Source organism: Zootoca vivipara, chromosome Z1 (assembly GCF_965207765.1).
Source record: "Zootoca vivipara chromosome Z1, rZooViv2.hap1.1, whole genome shotgun sequence".
Taxonomy (NCBI): domain Eukaryota; kingdom Metazoa; phylum Chordata; class Lepidosauria; order Squamata; family Lacertidae; genus Zootoca; species Zootoca vivipara.
In genome coordinates this window covers 8300690-8313944 of record NC_142583.1, presented here as the reverse complement: position 1 = coordinate 8313944, position 13255 = coordinate 8300690, and the positions used below count along the sequence as shown (strand labels likewise).

The window sequence follows — 13255 nt, the reverse complement described above, 5'->3', positions numbered from 1 at the left end:
TGTCATTACAAATAAGTTGCTATTTTCTTCTTAAAGTAATATTTAATGTTATCCCAAATAATAGAGAATATTTCTTTGCTTTGTTACTTGCCTTACATTTCTAGAGAACATTGGCTACAATCAGTTGCACATAATTCCTAACAACAATGTACAATGCCTAGGGAAAGCAAATTTTCATTTGAACCTGCTTGGTAAATTGACTTACAATATTAATCAATTCTTAGGAATACTGCTTTTTATTCTTCATCTGTAACACTACTCAAATGGCACATACAGTACTATAGTGCATGAAGCTTTTATAAGTTACTTATGAATTACAATGGCCAGGGTTGGCTCAGCATTTCAGTGACGTAGGCCACAATCCTAACCATGTCCACTCAGAAAGAAGTCCAGCTGAATTTAGTGGGGTTTTATTCCCAGGTAAGTGGAGTTAGAATTGCAGTCTGGCACAGATCCTTCATGAGTTAAACATTTCAGTGTTGGCACCAATGTTCAAAACTCCCATTGTTCTAGGCCCGTTTTGCGACAGGGAATTAGTGCGAGCAGTTTCTGAGCTCTGGGCGCAATACTGTGCCTAATATTTCAAATTAAAACTGCAGAGTGGAAGGAAAGGAGGAGATTTTTCTGCCTCCTCACTTCCAGCTACAGTACTCTGGAGAAGAGACCCTCTTAAGACTATTAGAGAGGTGGGTAGGGGAAAGACTTAGACCATGTGAAAAATGAACATAATATTTTGGCTGCAGTTCATTCATTTTTCAGCTTTGTATTCTTGCTTTAAAAAAAGCGTGTCTAGACATCCATTACCTAGGATTAAGGTGCCATTCAGCTCCTAGCTTTCATATTTCAGTTTCTAACACTGGTGGCTGCATTCATCATGAATAAAAATTGCAACATGATAAGTCACCAATATGCTTTCAACAATGTTGAATGACTTATCTGCTCTTCAATGAAAACCCTTCTCAATGGTGCAGATCTGTACACCTGGCGACTTACCAAGTCTGATGCAGACTGTTGTCAATCATTTGGCAAACTACAATGCATGGCCAACTTCCTAGTTTTTACAGTCCCAGGCAATCAACTAAAACAAGAGGCTTGCCAAGCCCATATGACTGTTGGGCTTTCGTTGGCTTAGTGGTGTATTAGTATTGCAGACCCGTCCCAGTTTCTTGACTTTTGGTTTCCCACTTCCACCCCTCAAGGGTCAAAGAAAGGGAACAAATAAACGTGACCGAACCATGATGATCAAAATACCAGTTCCACTTGGTGGGTGTTATGTTCACACAAATGCTTGAATTAACAAACTAAAGTTGGCACTGTAGAATGGAAACTGGTGTCTAAATGTGCTTAGAATGACAACTCACAATGGGCCCACTGCTGTTTTGGCACAACACAACACAGTACATAAAACAGGTGCAGATCAGAACAACAGGTTCCTCAAATCTACTCATCTAAAGTCCATTAAAAACCACTTTTCAAGTGTGCATACTAATTAATGATAATAAGGATGTCATTTAATTAAAGATTAGCCTTCCTGGTGATGAACCTCCTTATTGTATAATGGTTTCCAATGTCTCTTGCTAATAACCCATCATGTAATTACAGCTTCATAATCCAGCTTTAATTTAACATAATTATTCACTTCCTGGTCCAAGTAACCAAAAGGATTTTGTGTGGATTGTCACAGAGCATAAAAACTCTCAATTCTTCATTGTCAGTACTTAATCCACACTGCTAGGAAACTGGTCACTCGACAGAGAATCTTCATGTTATTACACAGGGCTCCATGCAAACCAAAGGGAAAATCTATTGAGCCATTATTCTGTGATCACAACTCCCGTGAATGAGGACTGACAGCACAATTCACCCCCATGGAAAAACAAAGCCCACAGCCATTGAGGAGGACAAAGCAGCGATTAAAAACACAAACAAAGTGGACTATAAAGATACAGGGCTTACTTGTATCCTTTGGGTGTTAGGATGCACTTTGAGTCATGCTGACAGGGGTTCAGGTCTTGGGCACAGAAATCCAGCTTCTCTTCACATAGCTCACCTGTAACAAAGTATATCCAGTCACCATTACCAGACCACCATGGGACATGGGAAGCAAAGTGTAAAAACTATTTATTTCTATAGCAACTTTTAGTACAACCAAGCAGCTCCAGTCGCATAAGCTGCTAAAATACTTGGCAAATGATAATATCTTTTTCTCCCGCTGTAATCTCGCTTCTCATGACTTTTCTTCGGCAACATTTTCTTGTCTGCAAAACCGCCATTTAACTTGTTTGCTTATACAGTTGGATTTGCTCTGGGCAATCGATAAAATCAGGCCAGCAAATTCAAGCAGACACACATAACTGCCCCCAAAGAGGTTGATTAACAGTTTGACAATAAACGTTCCCAGTAGCGCAGAGTCGATAGCAGATCGGTCATCCTACTAATAGACTAATCAACTGACTAAAATATCATTATATTATAATTCAGCTGAGGTTTTGAGATGGTTTAACAAAGGCAGCAGCGCATTTTAACGAGACAAAGATGTTTCCCCAACCAATATCCTTGAACAAATCGAATATATGGAAATGGGATGCTATGAAAAGTTCCAAGCTTTTTATAAAGATTTGCCTCTCATCTTTGGGCAGACTACATGGGAGCTCACACGGGCCATTCAACCTGGTCTTCGTTCTTCTTCTCCATAGCTTGTTCCCAGACTGCACCGGTGTCAAGCAACTCTTGCATGCATTTATTGTGCGACCAGCAGCAGGCTAATTTCTAACTACCGGTACAAGGGGTATGATGCTTAGCTAGGTAGAAATGTTAATATTGGCTCCACATACACTTTCCCAAGATACATACCGTATGACCATAGTAAGCAGCCATGCCGAAGCAATTTCCGTAATACAAAGGTGAAGCATAAATTAGGCTATGGTCATGCTCTTTCAGTGGGTCTTTGTGCAACCAATAGATGGTCTATCAATAGTACTCCTCACTGCCTCTGCTTCTCCCTTTCAGCCAAACTATTGACTTGTACAGAAAATGCCTTTCCAACTCCAATCTTTATGCCTTGGTGTCCACTTGATAGCCATATGCAGCCACTATGACTACACTTAAGGAAGCATGCTCTACATGGTTACAATGAACCAATCATTCCTGAGTAGAAAACTTTGACACCCTCCTCCCCCCCAAAAAATTATAAATAAAATTTCATATATCTCAAAATTTTTTAACTCTTCTAGTTGTAATCTTCTGCATCACGACAAACACTACTGTTAAGGACACTGTGGGTCTCTCTAAATAGTTCTCTGTGCACAGGAAAGTTAAATCTTTTCTTCAAGAGCAGCCCCATGCCACATACCAATCCTATTTTGAAAATGAGGGAGTTTCATCTTGAGCTTCTGGTGTGACAAGTAAGAACACACAGAGAAGGTCTTTGAAGCACTTAAAGCAGCTCTTGAACTCTTGTCTGTGGTCCTCAGTCACTGATCTAAATCACATTTTAGGCGGTGTGGTTTTGCCTTAGTACAGGCAAATAGATCAGGGAAGCAAAAACAAATTCATGGGAATTGTGTTTTGTTACACTGCTCACAGCAGCCCAGCCAGCTTGCAGTGGTTTGGAAGAAAGACAATTTTCAGTAATCCACTCCACTGCACTCCTTACACACAGAGATAGGAGTGTGCGAGAAAAGAGCGAGAAAAGATTTCCCATATGTTCTATCAGTAATCTTTACAACCTATATGATCTAAAAGGCTGATCTCCACAATCAAGTTGTAGTACTGAGAGAGATAGGGGCTTTCTTAAAACTCTTATCCACCACATTTTCTTTTGTCAGGGAATATTATCCCTGGCTGGGTATTTAGTTTAACAAGCCATTAATACATTACTTAAGAAAGGAAACATGCACGCACAGACTTGCTACACATTCTCGGATAGAAACCAGCCTTTTGGTCAAACTTGTGAAAAGTTCTAGAAATTGTTTCAGTAGAGGAAACTAAAGTGACATTTAGACCCCCCCCAAAAAGCCCACCCTGCTTCTCTTGATATTAGAATCCTATAAATGATGAAATATTAATGAACTCAAAATTAATAATTTTAAGTTGCATTGTCAAAGTGGCAAATAACACAAAAAACCTGTTCACTTTTAAACAGTTTGTTCTGTAATATAAAGATCTGCAGAGGGACCTTTGACCAACATATGATTAAACTGAATGAAAGCCTTTTTTGGATGAGTGTGCTAAATATCTTTTGATGGCTGTTTCAGTAGCTGAAACCCATATAAGGAAACTGAAGGGAAAAGGGAAAAGAGAAACCAAGGTAATGAAATAGGCTTAAAAGGCAACTAACCTTTTTCCACTTCATTCAGATTAGCAGCTTGTGGTAACAAAGACAGAAGAGACAAAGAGACTTTTACATTGTACTGAAACAGCATAGCACAAATAAAATAATGCACAACTAACAGCAGCAGAAAAGCTAAATTGATGTAGCAAAAGTGAAGACAGCTTTTCATTTTTATCAACTACACAACAAAACACACAAAAGAGGTATGTGCTACTACCAGCATAGAAAGAGCTTTGCTTGATCAAAATAAAAAATAAAAAAATGATCTTAATGGCAGATGATAATGAACAGCAAGAAAAATGACGAGGTAATCTATTCTACAGAATGTACATTTAATGAACCCAACATTCAAAAGATTGCAGAGCACAAATGTGAATACAGTACATTAAGAAAGCCAGACAAGAGTTTAAAGTGTAAATAATGTTACAAAGGTTTTCAAATGTTTCATTTCCAAAGGTTTCATCTGTTCTCATCCTATATATATATTTATGGCTTCAGAGCTGTGTTGATATTGTTTCTAGTATTATTCTTCATAGCAATGAAATAGCTGTTGGAAACAAAGTATCTTTCTCCATACTACACCATCTGCTAGTTAAAGATGATGGGGGTGGGGTTTGGGGTTTTTTTTAAAACCCTTAGGACACACATAACATTTTATTTGACATTTCATTTGGAACATTTTGTCAAAGCTTTGTACATTCCCCTCTAGAGGGCACTGGTGTTTTCCACAAACAAAACTGGAGTCTGCCACTTCTAGCCAGCTAAAATAGGAATACAAGAATTCGCTAATAATTTGTTTAAATGTTATTTATTATACTAATATCCCATCCCATGTGGCGCTCCGGTGACCCTCCATCGAAGGGCCTGACTAGATTTCACACCTGCTCAGATTCAGCAACACTATAGCGCCATCAGGGGCTTCCAGCCTCATTTGCTACGTCCCAAAAGTCACTGCCTATATGCACTTTATTTCCAGCTACGGTTTGTTGTGCAGAATGCTAAGAGTCTCTGTTACATAGGTTTAAAAGAGAAGTAGGTAACCCTGAATCTATTAAGAGAAGAGAAAGTGCAGCTTTTAAAACATAGCAAATGTAAAAAAACAAAAACACATGTTTAGTCAGAATCTCCTTTCTTGTAACTTTAAGCCATTGGTTCGAGTCCTACCCTCCAGAGCAGGAGAAAACAACTTTGCTCTATCTTCCATGTGACAACCCTTTAGATATTTGAAGATGACTATCATATCTCCTCTCAGTCTCCTCTTTTCCTAGCTAAACATACCCAGCTCCTTCAACCGCTCCTCATAAGGCTTGGTTTCCAGACCATTGGTCATCTTGGTTGGGGAACACTTATTCTATATGGGATCACACCCACACCCAAACCTGGAGGTCGAGGTTTGCAGTAATATGCCCAGACTGACATTGGCTCAGATAGCACCTGCACTTGCTACTAGAAGACGAGAGGCGTGGCCACTTTTATTTCTGTTTTGTTTGCCTCCATGCTGAGTTACAGTGACGCAAAATACATTGGGCTGTCCCTTAAGATAATTCAGACACTTCAGCTGGTGAAAAATGTGACAGTTCAGTTGCTGATTAGCTCAAACCATTTTTGTCAGCGGTGAGCATTTTAGGCGCATCCAAATGATGTCCAATCGCCGACATGTGGATCCATTTGGACCCAAAAGAGGGAAGGAAATGGGCAGGACAGAGTGGGGGGGTGTTTCGTCGATGCATGTGGGGGCTGGGAACGGAACCCGCACGCAAAATGGTCGTCACCTGTACCTATTTCAAAACAGCTACACTGGAAACTAATACATTTCTGGGCTCAGAATGTATTTTATTATCTCACAGGACACCTTCTCCCATATGAGTTCCCTTCCCACTAAGAAGTGTTAATGAGACCCTGTTAAGACTGCATCACATGTGAAGGCTGGATTATCTTCCACAGGAAAGCAAGGCCTTTTCTGCTGCGGCCCCAGAATGTTGAAACCCCCTTCCATGTGAGATTTGAATGATTCCCTCTTTGTTAAAACTTTTCTGTTTTGCCCTTTCAGGTGATGTATAACCATAGTTGCTTTTATGTTTATATGTCTGGGTTTTTTGTTTGCCTTTATTTGACGTTTTAGCCTTTGTATACCATTTTGATCATTTTTATTTCAAATAAGGTATAACGTGTTTTTTTAAAATGAATAAAATAAATGTCCAATTTAAACTCTGACCCCATATCTGAAATTAAACAAATGACAACATTAAAGAAGAAGAAAGATATCTAAATCAATCACCAGCAGCCTAACTAGGTGAAACATCAGTTTGCTTTGCTGCTCTGAGCTAAGAGTGTATGTGTGGATGAAGACCAGGAATTAATTCCTAGGATTCTGCCTGCATTGCCAACACTACTGAAAGAAAAATTCTAGCAGAAAAAAGGAATGACCAGCATGGGCGTAGCTGGGGGGGGGGAGAATGGGAGGCAGCTTGCTCCCCTGAGCAAGTAAAACAATAGAAATACTTAACTCACTGACCAACCACTTCGGTTCTGCCCCCCCCCAACAAAAGTCCTGCCCTCCCTAACGAAGTCCTCCCCACCCACAAAAATCCTGGCTACGCCCATGATGACCAGAGACAAGTCCTTAGACCTAACAATCTTCTACCCAAACTAGATCTCAGAATATGCAGTTATGCTAAGCAAGCAGTTCAACAACTTCATATATTTCTGAGTTACAAATCCTTCCATCTTGACTAATTACTGATTAAAAAAGAAACCTGTCTGTTCCTCGTGCCCCATTGATTTTCCATATATATACACAGAGAGAAACTCAAAAAAAGAGAAGTCACCAAAACAAAGATAAAACACAAAATCCAGTTTCAAATCACCATGACTAGCAAAACGTCAGTGCTTCATTTCAATAAGAAACTAACCAGATTATCCATGTCTCTGAAATCTGTGAAACGCTATAATTGAAAACTGACCTTTGGTTTGAATCTTTAAAACATTTTTGCTCTGAGCCACTGCGACTACGTCAGCAAAAACAAGCCCGAATATCAGTTTGTACAACTCTGTGGCTAGTAGCATTAATAATAATAATAATAATAATAATAATAATAATAATAATAATAATCCATGCCTTTCAGAGCTGTGGCGAACTACTTCTGCTTCACAATACTATATAATCTTATTTTGGCATTCAAGCAACATGTTTGTGGGGACTGTAGTAAGTAAGGGTACAAGTGAGTGAGTGTGGAGGTCCTATCCCAAATGTCACCATCCCATGAGAGCTGCCCAAGCCTTGTTGCATTGAAGGCAAGAAAATTGTAGGAGCGCCTAAGCATGTTCAGATGGACACACTTAGGAGTGTCTGAGCCCAGCCATGAAATCAGGGTCCATCTTGGAACTACTGAAGGACAGGGCAATTAAAACATTACCAATGCTTTCTCAAATCTTCCTTCTATGAAGACTCTATAGAGTTGGAGCCTTATCTAGCTATCGTCACCTATGCGGATGTGGTTAATCTGCCAATCACATAAAATACCAGAACGTTCTTACTACGCATGAGAAAACTGATCTCCGGCATTCATGCTTATTGTGAAAATGACTTTGTTTCAGTACTGACCTAGTTATCCATGCTTTGCTATTTCAATCATTGTCAAGTATGGTGCATATGAAATGAAAAATGACATTTGCCTCTTTTTATAGCCCCTCCCCCCCCGGTACACAAGCACACAATCTAGTACATGATCTCCCCCAATACACCAGATCTGCATATATGACTTTCATTTCCACTTTCAAAACAGCATCCTCTTCCCACCTTCAAACTATAACATAATTTTAACTTGTGCAAGTTTCAAAAAGTATTTGCAGTTTGGTGAAAGAGAACTGCATGGGTGAAAGGGAAACTATGGAGGTGCAGTCATGTGACAGACAGAACACAGAAAAATGGTTCTTCTGGATTCCAATAATTTCTGAGACATAATTATTTAGCAATTCTAGTGCAATAGCAACTGTCGTGTGTTCAGTCAGGGATTAATGAAAAATGGAATGCTCCTTATTTCAGTTTTTTTGCTTTTCCAGGCTCTACATTTTCCGTTATCAAGCAATGCTTGTAAGAATGCCAAGAGCAGCTAAACAAAAGGCTAAATGAACAGACTCCTAAAAGGTATTGTAAAGTCTATCAAACTAGAATAAAAGTGATTCAAACACATTAGCATGCTAAATGCTGTTAAGAGTATTATTTCCTTTTTTCCTACCTGTGTACTCGGGAGCACATAGGCAAGTATAGTTGTTAATTCCATCAACACAGGTTGAGTTATTTTCACAATCATTATCTTCACAATCATCGACATTCACTTCACAGTTTTCACCTTCAAATCCATCTGCACAGGCACACCTGTAAATGAGAAAACTTTTCAGACAAGTGCTCATGTGAGAAGATGATGCTGGGCTAATGGACCTTTGACCTGATCCCCCAGGACTGATATGTTCTTACATAAATAAAAAGATTCCTTATTCACGCCATGAGAATCTAAACTGTACTTCTTATTGCCCTTATTGCCCTCCCTTTTCCAGGGAGTCTTCTCTTCTCATGAGGTGGCCAAAGTATTGGAGCCTCAGCTTCAGGATCTGTCCTTCCAGTGAGCATTCAGAGCTGATTTCCTTCTGAATGGACAGGTTTGATCTTCTTGCAGTCCATGGGACTCTCAAGAGCAGGGGTCAGCAAACTTTTTCAGCAGGAGGCCGGTCCACTGACCCTCAAACCTTGTGGGTTTCTCCAGCACCATAATTCAAAAGCATCAATTCTTCGGCGATCAGCCTTCTTTATGGTCCAGCTCTCACTTCCATACATCACTACTGGGAAAACCATAGCTTTAACTATATGGACCTTTGTCGGCAAGGTAACTAGGGAAGAATACTAAGTTAAATGGAAGTTTTGTTTCATTTATTGCAGAAGTAATACTAGAATTGGTTCTGAACTGGTACTTTATTCATGTGCATATGTATTGCAAACACGGTAGCATGTTATGAAATGAATATATATAAACACACAGAGAGAGGAGGGAGCTGAAACCTCACTACTTAAGGAATTTAGCTTCTTTGGGGAATAAATTGTATGTAAATTTATTTACTTCTGGTTTGTATTGGGTGCTGGTGACAATATGCATTCATGGTGAACAATATGGTAAGCTGATACTCTGGATACACTTACTAACTTTCCCTGCGTAAGTCCCACCAAAGCAACGTGTTCTGAAGTGCTCCTTGCTCATTTTAGTCCTTTGAAGCTGTGATTAAATGTTAATTTACCATGCTATTAAAATGCATCAGATTAATTTCAAACAGAAAGCACTCTAACCTTTGGCCAAAATTTAGATGTGAAATTAAAGATAATTTCTTAATGAAAAGCAGGAATCAAGAAGATTTTTTAACTAGATAGAAGAATGGATCAGCATTCTTATTTGAAATTATTGGATCCATTTATTAAAGAACTCTATTTCATAATTCATGGAGTACATCTTGGGTAATTGTAGTGTGTGATTAAATAACTCTAGATTAAAAATGCTCACAGCATGTTTATCCACTGGCGTGCTGATTTGGCAATGAATCATTAATTTTCTGTTTCACTGGGATTTACATCTGATCATTTACAGACTGTCTTGTTGATATAATGCACAGAACAACAGCTGCATTGAGAGTCTTTCCAGCAGGGATCTAGCTAGCAATTAATTAGCATAATAGAGTCAACACCATGTTGTCTTGCCCCGTTATGCCTTGACTAATAACAACGTATTTAAAAGAAAAACATAACAGAGAACATTAAGCTCATTGATGTTACTTTGTTTCCTCAAGCCCTAGAAGAACCACCACTGTGGGTTTGTGCTTTTGTGCTTATTAATAGGGCTCGCTTCTCATTACTTTGTGGGATCAAAGATTAATAACAGCACACATAGACTTTTGTGTGGGAAGGAGTGCTTGCTAGTCTGACTAGTCTTTCAAAAGCAACAGACTTCTCTTCTGTGTCTCCAGATAAAAACCTACCAAAATCCATCCTTTTCACCTTCTTTTAAGTGACAGGTCCCTCCTTGTTTACAAGGGTTGCTAATGCAGGCATGAATTGGAACATCACAGTCCTGGCCCTAGAAATAAAACAGCAAAGTTGTATTGGTTTATTCTCTTAAAATAACACAGTTATTCTTTTAAAATAACACAGCTTGCTGATAGGAAGGTCGGCGGTTCGAATCCATGCAACGGGGTGAGCTTCTGTTGCTCTGTCCCAGTTTCTGCCAACTTAGCAGTTTGAAAACCACACCAGTACAAGTAGATAAATAGGTACTACTGCGGTGGGAAGGTAAATAGTGTTTCTATGTGCTCTGGCACTCGTCGTGGTCCTCCATGTGCCAGAAGCAGTTAAGTCATGCTGGCCACATAATAATAATAATAATAATAATAATAATAATAATAATAATAATAATAATATATTATTTCTATCCCGCCCATCTGGCCAGGTTCCCCCAGCCACTCTGGGCAGCTTCCAACAAAATCTTAAAATACAGAAATCCATCAAACATTTGATGGATGTTCCACATGACCTGGAAAGCTGTCTGTGGACAAACACCAGCTCCCTTGGTCTGAAAGCGAGATGAGCACCACAACCCCATAGTCACCTTTGACTGGACTTAAATGTCCAGGGGTCCTTTACCTTATACATTTCTCCACCCTGCTGTTAATCATGCTTCTCCCACTCTTCAAAACCCAATGGCAGAGCATGTGCTTGGCCCATAGGATGGAAGTTCAATCTGTGATCCCACAGTACTAGGCTACATGGACCAATGGCATGGCTTATCCTGAAAGATGGATTCCCAATATAATAAAATAAAAAATGACCTTCATACGTTCTCCATACCTTGAAGCCATAGGGACAGGAGCATCTGTAGAAATCGACAGGGTCGTTATTACAAGTTCCATCATTTTTGCATGGGTTTGATAAGCAGGGACTACATTTGGCCTGAATACTGACATCCACAGGACCTTCAAAGGAACACAAATTCACAGTCAGACACAAGCCTGCCATATTTGTTATCAAATACCTTTTCAACTAGGGTGGGTCTGGCTAGATCTGTACTAGCCAACCATTCAACACTTTTATGCAATATGCTGGCTGTGGACATGCAGTTTTTATGTGATGCCCAGGCTACACTCAGCTGCTAGCTGAGCAACCTTATCAAGAAAAAGCTGCACAATTGCACAAAATGGTTCATTGAGACTGAACTTGTAGAGGACAATGGCTATCAATGGCTACTAGTCTTTTTGGTTATATTACCTCCAGAAGCCCAAATTATGTGGGTCTTCCCACTCAAAGGAAGGAGATCATGTGACTTCATTTGCTACAAGCATCCACACTTCCATTACAGGAATTCAGTTTTTGTCCTTATTGCCACAAATAGGTTCTCTCTCTCTAAATCAGAAGATGGAGGACTCAACATAAGGAAGACGATATCAAGGCAATAACCATATTTAAGGGTAGGCGCAGTAGAGGAAGATACCAAGAAATCAGAAGATCAGAAAACGGAAGTCAAGGAATGGGAAGGCTTGCCAATATCAATACTGACGCTTCCACATTTAATGAAAGGCAGGGCAGGTAAGCAAAGCGTCAAAGTCACAGAGGATATTGAAGGATACAACAAGATGGTAACAATTACAATTCTAACACGGTATATAAAACTTGTGGAAGTATAATGGCTTAACTGACACTGGAATGAGAATGCCTAAATATATATTGGTGAAAAGGTTTAACATTGCGGGTTTTCTATAGTTGTTTTCTAAAGGACTCTAAGCTCCTTAATGGGTTAATGAATAACTGTTGATTGTTTTTTTACTCTGTGCTGAGAGTGAACCTTTGATCATGTGATGAAGGTAAAGGTAAAGGGACCCCTGACCATTAGGTCCAGTCGTGACCGACTCTGGGGTTGCGCGCTCATCTCGCATTATTGGCCGAGGGAGCCGGCGTATAGCTTCCAGGTCATGTGGCCAGCATGACAAAGCTGCTTCTGGCAAACCAGAGCAGCACACGGAAACGCCGTTTACCTTCCCGCTGTAGCGGTTCCTATTTATCTACTTGCACTTGATGTGCTTTCGAACTGCTAGGTTGGCAGGAGCTGGGACCAAGCAACGGGAGCTCACCCCGTCACAAGGATTCGAATAACTGTTGATTGTTTTTTACTCTGTGCTGAGAGTGAACCTTTGATCATGTGATGAAGGTATTGAATTGCAAATCTCCACTTTGATAGAGAGTTGCCTTTAATCCTTGTCTCTCAAACTCCATGGAGTGAGGATGAAAATGCAGCTCTCCTGAAGGGAGAGAAACAGCCTAAGGCCAATGGAGGAGAGACAGACCTCTGCTTCTAGGTCTGTTTGAATTATTTCATATTTTCTAACATTCTGAGCCTGTGCTGGACAGCACAATACATTGTATGGATATTTTGGTTGTATCTTTAATGCTTGTATTCTGTTTTTAAGAGATCTGCCAGTAAATCTTTGAACAGTATTGTTATGGGCCTGGACAATGATTTCTTCCAAAAGGAATCAGTTCTTTTTGCTTCCAGTCACTTCAAACTGTGCAATATTAATATCTGCAACATCCCCCCCCAAAAAAAAATGTCAAGGAAATCTGACTTTTAGAAGACATCTTAAGGCAGCCCTGTATAGGGAAGTTTTTAATGTTTGATGTTTTACTGTGGTTTTATAATTTGTTGGAAGATGCCTAGAGTGGTTGGGGCAACCTAGTCAGATGGACGGCATAAAAATTGAGCAGAGGTTGGATGGCCATCTGTCAATGATGTTTTAGCTGAGATTCCTGCATGACCAGGGGTTGGACTAGATGACCCTTGGGTCCCTTCCAACTCTATGATTCTATGATAAATAAATCATCATCATGATTTA

General features: G+C 39.7%; 1 protein-coding gene across 6 annotated transcripts in view; it reads right to left on the bottom strand.

Moving 5' to 3' along the window:
- SLIT2 (slit guidance ligand 2) overlaps positions 1-13255 on the bottom strand; it is a 210504-nt gene that overhangs the window by 15554 nt on the left and 181695 nt on the right. For all 6 annotated transcript variants that reach the window (XM_088658345.1, XM_088658336.1, XM_088658343.1 and 3 more), the window contains 4 exons: positions 11220-11344; positions 10355-10452; positions 8572-8711; positions 1957-2050 (listed from right to left, as the gene is read on the bottom strand). In XM_088658345.1, coding sequence (XP_088514471.1) covers positions 1957-2050; positions 8572-8711; positions 10355-10452; positions 11220-11344 — 457 coding nt within the window. The remainder of the gene's footprint in view (positions 1-1956; positions 2051-8571; positions 8712-10354; positions 10453-11219; positions 11345-13255) is intronic.